Genomic DNA, 19,491 nt, shown 5'->3' on the forward strand with positions numbered 1-19,491 from the left:
GAAGGAACATCGTTCCTTTTGTCCCGCGACAGAGTGTAACCAGCTTGTATGTGTGTCCTAAATAAACCAATAGCTTTTTATATAGGATACAGTTATTTGGCTCCACACCACACCCAATAACCCTCGAAGACCCTAAAATAATAAAACACGATGACTGGTTTTTTTGTCAAAACTAAATTACATAGCACTTCCAATTTAAACAAAAACAAAACAGTCAGTTTTGCCGTGCTTTCCCCTAAAAGATAACAACTTGCATTTTGAGAATTCCAACGTGGAGTGGTATTGGTGTGAGAGAATCACATCTTACATAGGCCGTATCATGTCAGTAGAAAACAGCACACAACGTACGGGAAGACCTCCATCACATAATACTATGTTCACCTGGAGTTAGATGCAAAGGCCTTGTACGTGACTGTAATCCATTGTCTGATAGAGCTGAAGAGGAAACTGGCCCAAGCAAGAATACATTTGAATATTTATAAGGATGCAAGAGAGAATTACACTCAAATGGATCGAGTCACCTCACCCTTTTAGTCGCCTCTTACGACAAGCAGGGATACTGCGGGAGAATTCTTTATCCCCAACCCGCAGGGATACCTTGAAGCCTGAATTTTTACCACTGAAATACACTAAAAAGTACAAAGGATACTCATAGAAAATTTATTACAGAATGCTTCATATGTAATCAAGTACGTATGTTTGTCAAATGCTGTTTAGGAAATGGAGGGAAAACATGATGTTTTCCTCAAAAGTGATTCTATGATAAAACAACCCCAAAGCTATCTTATCATTAATCATGATAATTATTGAAAATAAAGAAGCAAAAACTGGTATAGGTGAATGAATTCTGTTATTTGGGAAACACAGTAACTAGCGATGGTAGAAGCATGAAAGAAATTATCTGCAAAATAACCCAAGCAAAAATTGCATTCCACCAAAAGAGAACTGCTTACAGTGGGAAACTTATACACGACAAAAAGACACAATTTACAAAAATATGGCTGGAAGGAAATTACTTTGCTTTTCTACAAAACACACACTTTATTGCCGACTAGTTTCGGTTACACTGAACCATTTTCAAGACTAGTGATACACATAAGAATTTGCCGGGATATATACTCTGTGGTCGGGTGATTGGAGGGGAAGGGGAGAGGGGAGGTAAGTGACGGGAAGGGGGGAAGGTGGAAAGAGATAGGGGAAAAAACCAGAGGTAGTTACAGAGGGGAGGGAGCGTGGGTTGGCGTGGGTGGGACGTGGGTGTGTGACGTGGGTGAGCGTGGGTGGGACGCCAACCCACGCTCCCCTCTTTAACTACCTCTGGTTTTTTCCCCTATCTCTTCCCACCTTCCCCCCTTCCCGTCACTTACCTCCCCTTTCCCCTTCCCCTCCAATCACCCGACCACTGAGTATATATCCTGGCAAATTCTTATGTGTATCACTAGTCTTGAAAATGGTACAGTGTAACCGAAACTAGTCGGCAATAAAGTGTGTGTTTTATAGAAAAGCAAAGTAATTTCCTTCCAACCATATAATGGAATTCTACAAAGTAAAGGCCTCTACTATTCAGTGCATCAATTTACAAAAACCTACATTTGGCGTATGCTTCTATACCGAAGAGAGGCATGAACAATAACAGCAGCTGAGAAAGAGGGAACAGAGGCCTTCAAAATGTGGTGCTAAAGAAGAATGATAAGGATCAAATAGATGGACCAAGTTAGTAATGAGGAAAACCCAGGAAGAGTAGGAGAGAATCCTCATGAAAACCTTAATAAGAAGGCAGAACAACCTTGAAGGCCACATCTTGAGACATGATGGCCTGATGAAGACAATCGTCAAGGGTCAAGTGGATGGCAAGAATGGAAAAGGAAGACCTCAAACAAAATATATGGAACAGGTAGATGGATGTGAAAGAGAAGAGATACCTAGATGTGAGAAGATTACCTGATAGGAGAATTGAGTGGAGAGCAGCTGCACACCAATACTCGCATTGTTGATCAGTGATGATGATCACTAAGCAGGGCTACCAAGAGTTAAGAGTGAATGGTAAGTGAAATCATTCATGAGGTCTGCAGCTACTCCAAAGAAAAACATTTCGGCCAATCAAGAACTATTTTTTTTCTTACTAAGTTTCTTCCAGAAAATTACCATGGAACCTGACTTTCATAGCACAAGGAAAGATACCATACATGAGTTGTTCATAAACCTTAAAATATTTCTAAGGAAGAACAGTTTAGGACCCTAATTAAAAAGAGGAAGAACATAAGGGGGTTTCGGAAAGAGTAGAGGTTGAGTAACATGGTTTCCAAAAGATAAGAGGCCGGATGCAAGCTCGTCATGTTCCAAAGCACCTACCTCAGCGTCCCATGCTCTCTCCGTTCTTTCCCTCTGCTTGCACCTTTCCTGCTCATTCCTCTGATTTCCTGTCGCTCCTTTCCCACCTATAGCTACTGCAACATCAGCGACCTACGAGCCTCACGCCACAGCAATGGCAGCAAATGCAAGAGGTGAGTGCCGATCACGTGGGGACGTCTAAAGTGGCTTTGCAGCAGGCAGTCGACCGCCGGATGTAGAGTGTATAACAATTGATCAGAACGAATGAAAGTATGGTCTCAAAAGCACACACTCTTTCAATTCTGTTCCCTGTGCATCCTCTGACGGACCAGTCGCAATCTTAATTTTTACATTACATTTAGCTCTTGATTTTTCCAACTGGACAGTAAGCAAATTGCTTTCAAGCTGAACCAGCTTCGATCTTTGACTTATCAGGAGAGATTGACAGCTAATATACTAAAATATGACTGAAAGGCATACTTCGTTTTAGGCCCTTATAATTACATTATTATACCATACATCCAACCTGTAAAGCAATTGTTATGAGAGTTGTGAATTGTTATACACACACATTTACGCACAACCTAATGAAACACCTAATGAAAATTAATCATTTTTTTTTATTTTATCTCGCCAGTACATTTTTTGCAGCTCTTGGATTTCTAACTCTCCCTTATGGATCTCTTCTTCCCTCTTTGCTTTCTCTTCAAGGATTTTGATCTGTATTCTAATTTTTTCAGCACAGAGGTTATACATGGATTCTTCATAGGCACTCATTTTTTCCCCTTTCCTTTTTCTAGCATGACCTGCCATATCACCTTTGCTATAAAAGATAGTTAGTACATTGGTAATCAAAATGGTAACAGACAAGATCTTATTTTCATGCTTGGAAAACAACCAATACTAACCTCATGGAACTCATGAAGGAAGAAGGTTCAATTATATCTTCTGATTCCAGAGCTTCACTTGAATCACTACCAGTAGAAAAGAAATAGTAGGTTGAATGCATGCTGGACATCAGATCGTAAGCATTAAATAATGATATTCCCTGTTTCATTAAAACAAATGATCGCATTTTGCAGAATTTCGCCATGATAATTTTAAATATATAAATAAAAAATATAAAAAATAATGACCATTTGAACACATATATTCGAGGGTGCAGAACCTCATTTTTGGTCAGAAGAATAAAATTAAGAATAAGGCACGTGTTACTGACCAAGTTGTGAGGGATAAGAGAAAGTAGAAGGGACAGGAAAATCCACCTTTTTTTGTCCTATCACCGTCTCCCTCTTTCGGTCTTTCCTGTATCCCCACAAAGGCCAGTGAAACCTATGTTTTTGTATTCATTTTACATACATTCAAAATGATTTTAACATAAAATGTTCTGCATTAAAAGGAAAAAACATTAGATAGTTCAAGAAATGAGGAAAAATATTTTACAACAACTCCCTTGGAATTCTTTTAATCCAATGTACATAGGTGAATTAACATTACTACATTGGCCAACCAAGGGACAAGTACCTATGACAGATCAAGAGTGATAAAGGGAAAGAGAGCATCAGGGATATAAAAAACTTGGAGTGGGGAGAAATGGAGGGTTGCAGGATGCATGACTCAGGATTTCTATCTATCACCTTATGTATGTAGGTACACAAGCATTGAAAAAAATGGTAATCATACCTATGCCTTGCCACAGCTAAAGAAGGAGAACAATCAGTCTTTTCTTTATGAATTGAGCTGCTGCTGTCATTGTAATTCTGAAATGACATTGTAAAAACATAAAAAAATGTGTGAATATTGCTAGGTGTCAACCATACTGAACAAATACATTATGTGCCTTAGTTAGATGAAAGAAGATTACAAAAAAAGATCAAATAATGCAAGTACAGCAGGCTCCCGATTACCTTGGTGAGGCTTATCCGTGTTACGGATTATCCGTGCAAGAGTTCTAACTCCTTCGATGTGTTCCACGATCTTTGCAAAAAAATACAAATTGGACACAAAAGCAGCAGGTATTTGCATTTTAATGCCAGGCGATACCAGGCCTGTTATTTTGATTAGAATTCCCATAATAAAATGGAATTATTTTATTTACTTCCGGACGAGGAATGTTTCAAGTTTACTAGAACTTCTGACCTACGCATTGCAGAGAACGATCAGCAGCGGGAGAAAAAAAAACTCTAAGAGTAATTTTCAATGATTCTTGCATGGCAAACGAATCGTAAATGAAGAAAAATGTTATATGCAATCATTTAATGCATATTTCATATCGGAAACACACAATTTTTGCCCTGCCAAGCATCGCGGGACGTTTGCACTCGGTGATCACGGATCTGCATCCCGTGCAACTTGTGCAAGAAGCCAATATGCGGCATGGTGCCTGACAGTGTAGTTTCCAACGCCGTTAAGTGCTTATGTAGCATTCGTGCAAAACACGTTTCTGAATCACAGATGCACGGTTTTCAGAAAGACGGAGCAGTAAAAATATGAGTAAATCACGTTATGAACGCTTAAAAGATTGCGATTGGGAAAAGAAAGCTCTTAATGATTCCAGAAGGCAATCTTAAATATCACAAAATGTTTGTAAATAATAATAGATTGTTTGAATTACGTAATTTTTGAAAATTACAAGAAATTTAAGTGAAAGTTTCGATTATTCGTGCCGCCTCTCCCCATCACTTGCCCGGATAATCGGGAGTATGCTGTGTGTCTTTGCCCTAGTACACATGTCAGCGTACACATAATCTCATAGTCACTGTTAGAGACTTCTAGTTAGATGCAAGAAGAACTTCACAGCACATGTAAGTAAAAGGTTTATTTAGAACTGAAGGCACTGAATACAAAAATTCCTTCAGTTAGTTGAAAACTTTGTCAGGTGTGAAATATCCAAGATGACATCTAAGTGAAAAATATGCTGCTTTCTTATGAATATGGGGTCCATTGCTAGTTAAAGTGTCTCTCCTTGTAACTGATGTAGTCAGAAATCAATTTTGATCATAAATGACACCAACTCAATTTCTCATGATATTTAGATTTCGGTACAAGTAAATAAATTAAAAGTTAAAAGAAGTTTATACACAACAAGAGGTGCTCCAATGCATCAGACTCATAGACCTGGAACTGATGAAAATTTCAAATGCATGGCAACCACGTCAAACATTCCCGCATTCATTGTTTAGTAATCGAGGTATTCAGCAGGAAACACAAGATAATGGGGAGTAAGTTTGATTTCCTTTAGAGGATTCGAACAGGAATTTAGCTGATTAATGGAAATTTTTAATTTTATGGAAACAATTGGAAACATCTCTTTCCAATATTCGAAGGGGACACACCACCTCTCGAAAAATGATTGCATGCCGTCTCTACACTGCTACGATGGATTTCTGTCTAATGTATACATTCTTATCTACCAAACGCCATTTCAGCAGCACGCCCATCTGATACTCGGCCTTATCCAACTTCTTATTTTCAACAGGTAGCTTGCTTTATCCCCACTCCCACTGTCAAGTGCTAGCAGACAATCTGAGGACACGCGCTTCTCCCCTGGATTTTCTTCAATTATTTTCAGTCCATCTTTGGAAGCTCTCACGAGATAAGCAGATGAATTCGAATTGCTAGAAGGGAGAAACCAAATATCCTGAGAAAATATCCCTTTGTCTGTGACTGTAACAATAGAGATTTATAGCACAACTCATAAATTGTAACTTGATATGTTTTTGGAAAAAAATACTGCACCAACTTCCCAGAAGCTCTGCTGCTCATATCCAGTCTCGCCAGAATGCTAAGTCTCCGTCGTAATTTGACATTTATTTCCTCGCGTAAAATGCTTCAATTAAGTCAGAAATGCGTCGCGTTTGGTCTTATTCTTTTTTAAATTACGCGCACATTACTAATATTTCAATCCAATAAAGGTGTAATATCAATTGCCGAAAGTCATTGTTAGACACCTTGTGGGCTACTAGGTGATTCATGCAGCAGTTGACCTCCAGAAACTGTGAACTTTGAAGCAGGTAGGCTGAAAAAGGTCAGTGGGTGAGAAAAGGGTGGGTGCGAAACACGTTTCTATTGTTCTCGTGTAACTTGGTATTTTTTACAAAGCTAAGGTCTTCGTAATACGATCCCTGAGCGAGCTGGGACCTTTTGTTTGATTTCGGAGAAGGGGAAAGGGTCAGAGTGGGTGAGGCGAATGCAGAACGGAGGGGGATAGTAGATCGTGGGAAATGCCCTAAGATTGCTATCCCACGGCACTGAGGTTCTCCTGGTGGGGGAAACCGGGGATTTTCGGATTTTTTCACCCAATCATTTTCGACTCCCCATGTCGAACTCTTTTCACCGCTCTAATCCGCGAATTTGATGTAGTTCATCAACTTGCCTAAAACGGCACTGCAAACGGCGACTAGAGTTCTTCACAATTTTCTGAGTCATCTACCAACCACAGTGTACGGCGCGAAATTCAAAGTATTCGAGAGCGTACCTTTAGCATAATTATTCGAGACCTCAAATATCGAATACTTTCTCGTATTCGAGGTATTCGAGTATTCGCGGATGCTATTCGCACATCTCTAAAGAAAATAAAACGTGTAATACTTTGTTGCATATGCAAAAGGGGATTAATTAATAACTAAATAATTCATTCTGGGCTTATAATAAGAGTAAGTACATAAATTATTTCATTGTTTCCATTTTGTATATTTTGAAGGTATTTTAGGTGACAGCAAATAAATATAGAAGAAAATAAAGTGTGTAATGTGTGGTAGCATATGCAAAAGGGGATTAAGTAATTACTAAATATCGATGCATAGGTTTTCCAAAATTTATTACAATTCATCATTTTCAACTATACCATAGAAGTGTGCATTAATTTTAACATGATTGGATCGATTTAATTTTTATGAAAATTGACTCCCACGAGGAAGAAACAGCAAATTTCACAAAAGCTGCGGGCATGTTAAAGTTTGAATTTTCTTCAATAAAAACTCAATTTAAAACAGAAAAACAGAACTAATTTTCTAGTGACCCTCATAGTTGCAGCACATAACATTGGAAAAAAAACACACCTTTTTCTTGCAATCAATTTTCATTTTCCACGTGAAACGATAAACGGTTAATTTTGAAAAAAACATTCATAAAAATGTTACATTTAAAAAAAGTTATAAAAAAGCCTTTACAGCTTATTGTCCCCCTTGACGACTATTATTTCTACGACTTAAGTATTGTCAATGTAGTTTGACATCTCTTCCCAAGTTTATTCACAAAATAAATCCTTTGTTGTAGTCGATAAAAGATTCCTAAGGTATTCCTAAGATACTCACCAATGTTTCAATGCTATCACTATCATTGGATTTGCAAAATTTTCCAGCTATTAAGTCCATAATCATGTAGTCAATCTCACATGGTGCTGTAACAAGATAGATCAGCTCCTTCCTGGTATGCCTGAAAAATAATAGCCAATACACCTATTATGAACACTTATACAGGAACAGGATTGGTGAGGCGACAGAAATTTCTATCCATTAAATGTAGGCATAAATCCAGACAAAAGGTGATGTTTTTTTGCATCACTAAATTTCCTCTCTTTAATAACAACCAGTCAATTTATAAGCTCCCTACTAAATAAAAATCGTGCAAAGCATTGCTTTTTCAATCGTCATGCCAATGCACAACCGACAATCCATTTTTCTATGTAATTAAATAGTGCATTTACGTGATCATCCTATTATTTAAGTAATTTCCACTGAAAATTCAAACAGTTACTGATAAAACTGTATCGGGATTATTTAATGCCTCAAACGCTTCCATTGGTGTATGTTTATAGTTCCTGTACGTTATGTGCCAGTTATGTGAAATTATGTATCAGATTCGTTTCTGCAGACAAAAACAGTGGAAGGTGGTAGAACGATCCTGCCTCGGAAGACTCATGCAATGTAATATCTTCATTATCTACAGTAAAACGTTTGCTAAATAAAAAAGTAAAATTATTTACGGTAAAAAGCATTAATAAAGATGTGATTAAAAATGCCAATGTTTCAAATAAAACTTCCTTTTTGAGTGTTACACTCACGACGTCATTGAAATTATACACTAATTATACCACGGCACTGCAAGAAAAACGATTTGAATACAAATTGGTAATCTAAGAAAAGATATAAACCCCTTGCCCTGTAATGACAAGTCTAGCTCGTCATGAACTTTCGATGCCAAACCGTTCAATGATGAGTGTATCCCGTCATCGGATTTTCATAATTTTAGTGCTATTTAGAGGAACAATTTAATTATTTTGAAAGCTTAACAATTTCAAAACATTCATAGTAAACATAATTAATTCATATTTAAAGAAAAATGATGCATTGGAAGGATTAAAATGATTTTATCCGAGTAGCAATAGCTGTGTTCCCCAAGTTTAATAATCACATTTTATTTCGCGGTTCTACGTTGATTACAAAATATCATTTCACTACCTATCATTTAATAGAGAACCACAGAAAAAATAAATAGAGAATAGGAGCACAATAGAAAATTCCTGCCTCAAATCTCCCTTGTCCCTTCCAGGATATTCTTGTACTTTGTTACCATAGCTGAGGAAGTTGTAGTCTGTACCAAGGGTTGCAGACGGGAGAGTTCAAGACTACACTTGCAAAACTCTCACTGACTTGCTAACATTTGATAATTGATATGTCAATTGAGAAAGGTTATCGAGTTACAAACACATTCCTGTAATATTTTTCTATGTTCCATACATATTAATATATGTACGTAGTTTTTAAGAACAGAGATGTAATAAATACCTACTTTTTGTTAGCAAAGGCATTTCAATATCTTGCTTTGCTATGATTCAGTATTATTTTATGCTGCTAGAAAATATCTCTAGTTTTACACCAATTTTGAATATAAATGCAAGAAAAGCCTAAATAAAAAAATAAAACTTTAAATTTAATTCGATTGTTTTAGATAAAACTCATTATCAATGTAAATATTTAATCAAGCCATTGTTTGCTAACTTGTACTGCACCCTTAAGCCCTTGTATGCACTGGATTTGTTAGTATGAAAAAGATAGATGAAAACCCAGTATGCCATCAACACAGAGGCTGATCATGACAGACCCCTGGGGTGAGTTATGTATTTTTGAAATGGATGACAAAATAGACAACTCACCCCATCCAATTAATAGGCATCTCACCCAGTACTCATTCCCAAGTCAAAAGCACATGAAGACTGTACTTGATGTCTAAATATACAAGTTAAATGAAATTGGTGCAACAGTCGGCAAAAATGTGGTAAAACTATAGCTTAAAGTTTACGCTCAATTATCAATCAGCATTAAACAAACCCAAGTTTCGCTTTTACATATCATATCTTTAATGAAGCCACTTATCTCAACAGTACAAAAGGTTGCACTGATACATATGATTTGCATGGAAAAGTCTCATACCTAGTTACACCAAAACTATTTTAATTGACAAAATTACGGACAAGACTTACCTTGGAAATTCTATGTTTTGCCATCAACTTCATTTTTTTCCATTGCTCCCTAACTCTCAGCATACCCCGTCCTGCACCATGCTTTGCTTCAAATAGGTGCAAAATTTCTTGCCAAGTATCCCTTTTCAGTTTGGCACTGACACCATCACAGGATTTTCTCTCAATCACTCCAAATCTTTCTTGAACTAATCCTAATAATGTCTCCTTCTCCTCCTTAGTCCAGTTCTCTGATCTTATCCTCTTTGTCTCCATTGTAAATGGTCATGTACAAATTTTATTGCAATAAAATAAACACCAAATAAAAACCAATGGTAAGTATATCACAAGAATACCTTATCTAAAAACATTATGTGTACACTTAATTTGAGGGCCTTGGCTAGTGAAAAATATGAGATTTGATGGGGGCTAACAAATTACCATCAAATACATAAACTGAAGAATATTTTCAAAAATGGAATATGTACTGCATAAATTTAAAGCTACCAAAGTATGTACCCTGTCTGAAGCCTACTAATTATCACAATCAATCAAAGTAACACTAGATAAAACAGACAAATGGCAGGAACGAATTTCAATAGCAACAAGAAAACAGCCTTGATAAGAAAATTTGAGATGTGATAGACCTATGTCGACTCACTCGATTTAACTCACGAAATGGAACTGGTAAAGAATTCAGGGCAATACCTAATTATTTGCATTTGCTAGCTAATCCAAGCACTGTGTCCTTGGGCAAAAGCCTCCATCTAATCCACAATAGACCCACAAGTTTCCACTATTAGATTTGAAATATGAATGTTACTTTATGAGTCAAACTCAAAATCTCACATCCAGGCCTAAGAAAAACCTCCCCAGCCATGTTCTGGCTGATCACATCAAGTCCCTGAAACAGAAAAAAAACATGATTAGGGTTCATATTATCAGACGGAGCATTGAAAAATAGATTATTTACACAAAGAGAAACGAATATAGTATGGAAAATATAATAAGATTAAACAGTAACAATAAAAGAGAAGCACACTGTCTAAGTTGAGAAGAGAATGGAAAAGAACAAAAATTTTAATAGCTTGGTGGACCAGGTGAGAGGTTTCAACAGAAAGTATAGGATAAAAGGGCTTGACAGAAACTTTTTCAGGAGGAAAATAACTAGTATTGAATCATTACGTGAAAGGTTGATTCCAAGTAAAAGCTGCACTACCATATGGAAGAATGCAATTGTTCCACAGAAAATTTTCAACGAGGCAATGATAGGCAATGTTTTGAAAATTCAAGGACAATTCCAAGTACCCATAAACTTCATTGTGAAATATGTACAGTGGAACCTCGTCAAAGCGAGTACGGGCTATTGCGAGACCCCCGCCATTACGAGAGATAGCCATCAATTGACCCTATAATAAGCATGTTAAAAAAATTCGTTTTTACGAGGCCCTTTTGGTGTTGGACTCGCCATAGTGATAGTTTCACCGGAGAGATCGCCGGAAAACCTTCACCAGGAGTCCCTTATCTCTGTTATTTCTATCGATCTGTTAGAAATGAAGTTAACATGGAGTGCTCAGTCTCAAATTCATGTAGTAAACTGTCGTTCTATATAAATAGGTAGTTCATTTCGGTGAAAATATTGTGGCATTAACATTCGCGAATGCTTGATCTTCTTTTGTTGCTCGGGCGGCAGAAAGCAGACGGCAGCATACCCGCACGTCCGTGAGTTGCGTGAATAGAAAGCATTTGATGGCAGACACCATGGCCAAAAAACAAGGCTTTGCATGATTTTTATTTAATGCAGCACTTATAAATTGTAAGGAAATTCAGTGATGCAAAAGAACATCGCCTTTCGTCTGCATTTATGCTTACGTTAGTCGGATATAAATTTATCTGTCGCCGCACCACTCCTTTTCCTGTATACCTGTTTGCAACAGGTATATTGACTATTATTTACTCCATCCCCGGTAAAGCGACAATTCGCTATAGCGAGTGTTTATTGGAGCACCGTGTGGTCTCGTTTTATCGAGGTTGCACTATACCTATTTAAAAAGGTATAGTGAGGGCAAAGGCATAATCCCCTTCATCAGAGAGTAGACAAGAATCAGTGATTGCTATGGTGAGAGATGAGCTGTTTACAGACATACATGGATTTGTTGCCTGTAAATACAATAATTACTCACTGGTGGGTTGCATGTGTTGACCACAATTATCAAGACACAAATTCTTGCGTTTGTGTTCCCTAATAAACCAGAAGATCGTGTCATCAAAAGAAATGCCATTCTCATAAGATTCGATACATTGGCAAAAACTACAGGGACAAAAAATTCCTCTGAGTCAGACCTGCTGAACACTGATAATTTTATTGGAGACTTATGAGATGAGTCATTACAAAGTTTTGTTATATTTGCATTGAAGCTACCCCGCATATTATATTCTGTAACACTGCAATGATACAGGCATATTTATGCTCAATGTTACTCATGAAGTTACTGGTCAACAGTGGATACGAAACCCTACGGTGGGCTTGCGAGGTTACACTCCTGGGCCAAAGTCTGAAGCAATAAGCTTATCACCTCTGCACCACAGAAGGGGGAGGACTGGAAGGAGAAAGGAAGGAGGCGTCGCCGTGGTAGGAGCCAGTTGAAGCCTCCTGGGAGGGGATAGGGAAGGAAGGGAAGGGACGAGGAATCCCGCACCGTCACAAAGGCGGGCGGGTCCTACCATCAGAGAAACCAGGCAAAGCCATTAATGTTCTAACGATCTTGGAGGACCATTCTATGAGGAAGAATGATCCAAAAATCAAATCGTTAGATACTTACTGGTCAACAAGAATCATGAGGGTTCAAGGCGAACCCTCTTAAGGATACAACACAGCGGGGCCGGGACCCAAGCCCGAGGCTTGATCCGCCCGATTACCCAGGAGGGGCTGGAGGGGAAGGAAAAAGGATAGAGGCGCCGTCGCGATTGGAGCCCGCCGACGCCTCTGGGAAAGGATAGGAGCGGAAGGGAGGGACGGGGAAAAACACCTTAACGCTATAGAAGCGAAAAGGGCCCACTAAATAGCGAAACCAAGCATAGGCAATTAATTTTCTACCAATTCTAGTAGATTTTTCTAAGAGGAAGAAAAATCTATCGATCGAATCGGTAGATACTTACTGGTCAACAATGGGCATTTCATATTTCAGTGGTGCTTACTGCACTTTGGATGTGTAGCGATATAAACATTTTTTGGGCATGATCCCTGGAGTGTGCCATCTTGAAAACTGACATGAGCTTGGTAAAATGTATGGGCAATAACAAATATTTTTTTTTTTTAATTGAAGGGGGTGTTTTGAGATATTCCAAGTCGCGGTCAATGACCTCGAGTGCTGTATTTGGTATAAACAGGCCATGTTGTGTAACAATGTAAAGCTCAATGTATTAATTTTCGTACGAAGATTTTCACAGCTACTTTTATTGTTGTCTCCTATTTTGTTTCCATCCCTCCCTTCCCCTACTGAGGCATTCCAGTCCCCCATCACTGCCAGATTTTTCTCACCCAGTGTGTCTCTAATTATTCCCTCGAGCTGTTCATACACCTCATCTACTTCTTCCTCCCTATGATTGCTAGTGGGCATGTAAACTTGGACCACCACAAGGTTGGTGGGCCGCCCCTCAATTTCTACCACCAGAATCCTATCGCTTACCTGGTCTATGCCTACCACATGCTTACCCATCTTCCCGTTTAATACTACAGCTACCCTCGCTGGCTTTCCTCCCCTCCACTGTATATAACCCTATACCCATCACTCCAATAGTCCCCTCCATCCCTCCACCTCACCTCGCATAATCCTAAGATATCTATTCTACCTATATCCATTTCCCTTTTGATATTTTCTAACTTCCCCGCCCTCATCATTGTCCTCACATTCCACGTCCCTACATTTATAGCCATCTTCTTCTCCATCTTCTTTTCTTCCTTCTTCATTGCTGCTGCCGCTGATGATGATAAGTCTCTGCAAGGATTTCGCATGTTGACGACCCCGAGGACCTTGCCGACCTCGCAGCCATGCCCGATACCCGCCCTTTGAGGACGTGTCCCAGGCGATGAGATTCTGAGGCTTATTTGGTTGTACTCCATGTGTTCAGGGAAGAGATAGTTGGTAGGGTTTCCCACTTTCATTCCAACAGTGTTTTTCACGTGACACCATCACGTGGACTACCTTTCGTCTGGCTCCTACCCTTCGACCTATCTGGCATAGGTGGCCCTACCGGGAATAATTTAGAATTAATCCCGCCAGTGCAGCCCTAGGGGTCATAGGAACACGCAAGCCTTTCCACCGCGACAAGGTTGTAGCCCAAGGGAAAGGCTTCGCGAGATATTCAATGATAAATATAACGAATTATAAAGCACACCAAAAATTCCCTCACCCCCCCAAGAGACTGCTGACAAAGCCTCGATGACGTCATAGGTGCCTAAACATCACACAAAGCAATTATTGTGATTGCTTGTAATAGTTGCCAGCAGTTGTGAGAGCTTCGTCTATGAGACGTGTTGCTTATTATCTATTTAAAGCAAAATATCTGACAATAGAGGCTCGGAAGCCCTCATAGTTTGTATTATTTATAATATTAACATCGGAGTAAGGGCATAAAATATAAAACTGGAGCAGTTAAACCGAAAATGTTATGATACCTAATGACATCGTTGTAGGAGTCTGAGCCATGTCCGTTGGAAGGGGGATACGTTAATTGTAAGTTGATGTTATCAACGGCATACCATTGATTTAAGTATGTAATTAGAACAATTTTGATGCTTACTAATGCCCGCTATGCTTTTATATGCAATAACTTCATCCATTTATTCATAGGTACTGGAAAATTCATCGTTTAGGACTGCCTGTGATTGTATTGAGGTGAAATCCAGTCAATCCAACTCGATGACGTCATAGGAGCCTAAACATCTTTTGCTTGCTGATTGGAGACATCTAGGAACATTTTTTTGCACCAAAATAGTGTTATTTTCAACGTGGCATCTCCCATTAAGCTACTGATAATAATCACAGTGCCAGTGGTTGTAATGCACAAAGTTTGACAAGGTTGAAAAAAAATCTGCCAAGAGTTATCAGTGATCCATCGTGATTTAATTGTAAAAAGTGCTTATGCTATCTATAACAGTCATGTAAAAATCGTCAGTGGCATGTTCATCTCCGTTGCTCACCATAGATATGACATTTCACGATCAAGCTATTAAGATCAAAACTGTGCATGAAGTTTGTTATTCTATTCTTTCAACGAATAGTTGTAAGAAAAGTCACCTGTGTCACATAAGTGGGCTAATTTAAGGCTTTAAATCAGTGAATAAATAGTTGTTTTCATCATAACGAGCTTTCCAAATGCCTATTTCCTACCATATTTTTATGGCATATGCTTGTATATTGTTTATGGATTTACTTATTTCATTGAAATAGGTTGCAGCTTGTGTGCGTGTGTTGGCGGCAGAACTGATTCGCAATCTCACAAATGGATTGTGTGCAGACTGTTTTGCAGTGAATTCATACCGTAAGACGTACAAGACTACCTTTTCCACTAATACGGCGTTGACAAATTCAACGGCACAGCTCGTAAGCTTACAATCGTTATCCTCCAGTAATAAAAATGTCTTTTACATCTTGATTTGCTGCCGACATATAGCAATAATTTGTCATAACAAATTCCATGAAGGTCGTGGCATCAATTTTTGGTGTCCTAAAAAAGGCTGGTGTCCTAACACCCCCCGCCACATGCCTTTTAGGTGGCTTGCGGGGTATTATGTACGTGTAGATGAATTTCAGGCGCACTATTCAATTGAGCGGCAACATTATCATCCATTTTTCCGATAACTAAAACATACGAAGTGAAACGCTTGTACTTCATCATCCCGATGTCGCATAATTAATATCCCAAGTAATAATCGTGGCACAATAGCAATAGCAAAACTTGCCCAGGAATAACAGAACAAAATATAGTGAAGATGAGCGGCTAAATACTCCTTCAAAACAAATTTTACAGAATGCACTCAGCGTATTTCCCAACTCTCTACGGTTGTTTAGGCACCTATGACATCACGCCTGGCCTCGGCAACGCTCGGGTGTCTTCTCGCAGAGGTCGGCTCACAGAAATTTTTCTCGTTTTAAAGTCAATTTTTTTATTTCTTTTGATGATGAATGGAGAAACTTTAGGTATTTTTGCGAGCTAATGTATCCATTCTACTTATTCAAAATAGTTTTTAGAGCAATTGACGACCCATGCAAGTTCCCCATTATAGTCATTTACCTTGAGAGAGAGATATGCTGAAATTTTGACAAATTTACAACTTTTGCTGACAATTAACTTTTGCCACAATCGTCATTTACCTAACTCTGCAAATTGGAATTTCTCCATCTTTTACGAGGATCATTTAATGCACCAAATTTGAAAGACATCTGACATGGTCGGGTTTAGTGGTGTGTTGAGTTCACACAACATCTTGTTTTCAAGTGTAAAACACATTCTGTTTACCAGCAGGATCAACCCAATTCATTGAAATTTTAAATGGCATCCATGACCAATTTCACTAAACTTATAGGTATTGCACGACCACCCTGGGCAAGAGCAAAAAAATGAAAGGGAGTTCTTTCACAAAGAAATGCAGATAAAAAAAGAAATTCAGTCAAACTTCGATAAGCGAGAACTGGATAAGTGAGAAACTTCTATCAGTGAGAATCAATAAGACTGGTCTATGTATAAGACTGGAGTATGGGTCTATCATCTGGTCTCCCTACCAGCTCAACCACACTCGTCACCATCAACACCTACAAAAGAAATTTGTAAAAATGCTTGGTGTCCATCTTGGCTATACCTTCTGTACTACACCAGTCAGCGATTTGGAGAGTCATTTTTATCTCCTACCCCTTCAACTGCAGCACCAACATACTGACCTAATTCTACCATTTAAATTGGTGAATGGCCTCATCGACAGTCCAGTACTCCTGGGTGGTAATGACTTATCAGTGCCAAGGGGTCTTCCTTCAATGCCAAGGGGTCAACCATCTTTCGCTGACAGTTCTCTTCAGCATACTACGCTTATCACAGTGGGCTCTCCCGACTTCTTAGAGCAGGCAGTGCTGCTGCTACATACCTGGATTTCTCTAATTAATCTCCAGCTTCAATCAAAAAAAAAGTTGGGATATTTTCAGAGTTTGGTCCACACTTGCTTGAAGTTATTTGATTTTGTATACATTTTTTAAATAATTACCTGTTATAAATTTAATTTTTTTTTTTTTTTTTTTTTGTTACTTTTTTAAGACGTTGAATTTTGTAAAATTGTGTTATCCGTGGAAACAAATCAAGGAACCTCTATAAGTGAGAGATTTTTTGGCAGATTTCAGGAGGGGAAATGTGTTCACGCTGTCCGTCTGAAAGCAGAATGATGGGAAACCTATGCCACACTCAAACTTCAGATTTGTATACATTTTAGTTAATGATGACTTCGAGGGAAAACTGTCTTCTTGAGATTAACTCAACGATCAATTCCTAACAAACATTTTGACGGAAGTTAAGACAGAAAGATAAACAGTGGTATATTTTAAAAGAAATTTTCAGAAGTTTACATTATTGCATCTTCAAATCCAGTGAGTGAATCAAGATATGCTGTTGTGTAGTCGTATCCAAATTGTAACAATCTATTTTTATAAAATAAGAGTTGTGAGATCAAAATATATATTAATAACACCACAAAAGAATCTCAAGATTGATCAACATAGCCATCAGTAAACATTGTAAATGATTTAAAGTTTATGGATAACTACGTACACAATAATTACATAATTGTGTGCTGGAAGAAGTTATTAAACTAAGACAATTTTCATAATATAATAATAAGGTTGGCATGTAAACATTTTTATGGATACGTATTTTGGTTACAGTAAATAAATGGCAGTATTGTTGCTCTGTTTTTGACAAATGGAACGTAGCACTATATTTCATTCTCTCAAATAGTAAAACTAGTAAAACCATAACCAAGAATTCAGCATTGTGGACTCTCTGCCCTCACCTCCCCCAACTTCTTCATTTGTACCTCTATAAGTGAGAAAGGTAATTCCGGAACCTTTGTAAGTGAGAAGCCTCTAAAAGCAAGAAAGAAATGCTAGTCCCATGAACTCATACTTTATCGACTGTACTTGCAATGGTTCCACTACCACACTATGTAAGAGGTACCAACACTCGACAATTGACAAATGCCTAAATATCTTCACTCTATATTCTTAAAAAATGCATTGACTGTGAGGTAACGGGAATTCCTTCGGCATAACAGCCGCATAAACTAAATACAACGTGTAACATATAGTTGATACTTCTCACCACTAAGAATAATTTGTCACTCACCACTAATATCCCAAGTTCCAAGCATCTTTTGACGTCATTTCAGAGGGTCACAAGCTGATTCCTTAAGTCTTCGAGTATCTTCATGCATTTCTGGCACACAGTGCCGGCTAAATCACCATCATCCGGAACTATCACTATTAATTAAAAATCGAATGTAAATTAAATTTTCGGAGGACGCCTATCATTAATTAAATTGCTAAGACGTACCAGATTCAAAAAAAAATTAAGTAACTAATTTAATGCAATAACACACTGACAACAGCATTCACCACGCAAAATGTAAAGGAATGAAGCTCGAGACAAGATAATTAACCACGACAATAATACAATTTTAAACGGCTAACAGCAGCTAACGGATTCATTCAAACACAGCAGTCGTTTATATCATTAATAACTGAATGTAACCCATGATGTAACCTAATTCTCCCCAACAACGTTCTCCAAATATCACAAAAGGCAAATAACACTTTTCAACGCTATGATTACCTTCCAAAACTGTGCAGTGAAAATTTCCAGTTAAAATAGTTCACAATAAAAAAGATAACAAACACAACAGAACTTGGAACCTCAAATACCTCTAAACTATCTACACTCATTCTAGTCCACAACGTGATAAACAAAACATACACACGTGGGCCTACAGCAACACCGCAACACAACCACCCCACAACCGAAGCGCCCATAGAGCATGCTCATGCCCATGCTCTATGGAAGCGCCTCAGCGCGCCGCACCCCCGCAGCGTACCGGAAGAAGCTGAGCAAATTGGCGCTTGATTTCAAAATTCAATAATTAACCGTTCAAATTTATCAATTTCTCAAGCACAGAAATCTCCCTTTTCAGTATAAGCATGCTTTTAAATGTATAGACAGGTTTAAGAGGCAGAATTAGTGAGATTTCATAGAAGTGTGCCGGCGCATTTCTGAGAAAATCAAAAAAATATTCGAGAACCAAGGTCCACAAGGTGTTTTTTATTTATGAAGGTGATTGTTAGTATTTGTTTCAAGGGTATGTTTTTCACCTCGCGCGGATTTTGATGTATAGTTACAGATTATCTAGCGTCACAAAAAAAACACCTCTGCCATTGTCTAACGGATAACAAGAATGCAGACTCAAAACCAATAGTGGTTCATGGCTTCACCATTTGTTTAGGCCTGTTTACACGGTGCATTAACACGTACGGGTTAATGTATAAATGTATGAACGCGAGAATGAACGCCAAAATGCACCGTGTAACCACCCAACTTGTGCGAATGCATGCACAGAAAATAGAACCTGTTCTAATTTGGTTCATGCATTCGTACATGTTCCGTTC

At 38.2% G+C, this 19,491-nt stretch overlaps 1 protein-coding gene across 5 annotated transcripts; it reads right to left on the bottom strand.

The window, feature by feature from the left end:
- Positions 1–2,931: 2,931 nt before the first annotated feature.
- On the bottom strand, positions 2,932–18,856 carry LOC124161281. 5 transcript variants are annotated; one of them, XR_006865356.1, is made up of 8 exons: positions 18,665–18,852; positions 18,179–18,312; positions 10,499–10,694; positions 9,815–10,060; positions 7,647–7,767; positions 4,015–4,091; positions 3,240–3,305; positions 2,932–3,154 (listed from the first exon to the last, which is right to left on the bottom strand). XR_006865356.1 is itself a non-coding variant. In XM_046537579.1 (7 exons), the coding sequence occupies exons 4-7, from the start codon at positions 7,710–7,712 to the stop codon at positions 2,938–2,940; spliced, it is 426 nt and encodes a 141-aa protein (XP_046393535.1). In that variant the 5' UTR covers positions 7,713–7,767; positions 9,815–10,694; positions 18,179–18,312; positions 18,810–18,856; the 3' UTR covers positions 2,932–2,937. The 5 variants fall into 5 exon arrangements, 4 of the variants coding, with proteins under 4 accessions (XP_046393535.1, XP_046393531.1, XP_046393532.1 ...); XM_046537579.1 differs by having other exon boundaries at positions 9,815–10,694; positions 18,810–18,856; XM_046537575.1 differs by having other exon boundaries at positions 9,815–10,694.
- Positions 18,857–19,491: the final 635 nt, after the last annotated feature.

Source organism: Ischnura elegans, chromosome 6 (genome assembly GCF_921293095.1).
Source record: "Ischnura elegans chromosome 6, ioIscEleg1.1, whole genome shotgun sequence".
NCBI classification, from domain to species: Eukaryota; Metazoa; Arthropoda; class Insecta; order Odonata; family Coenagrionidae; genus Ischnura; species Ischnura elegans.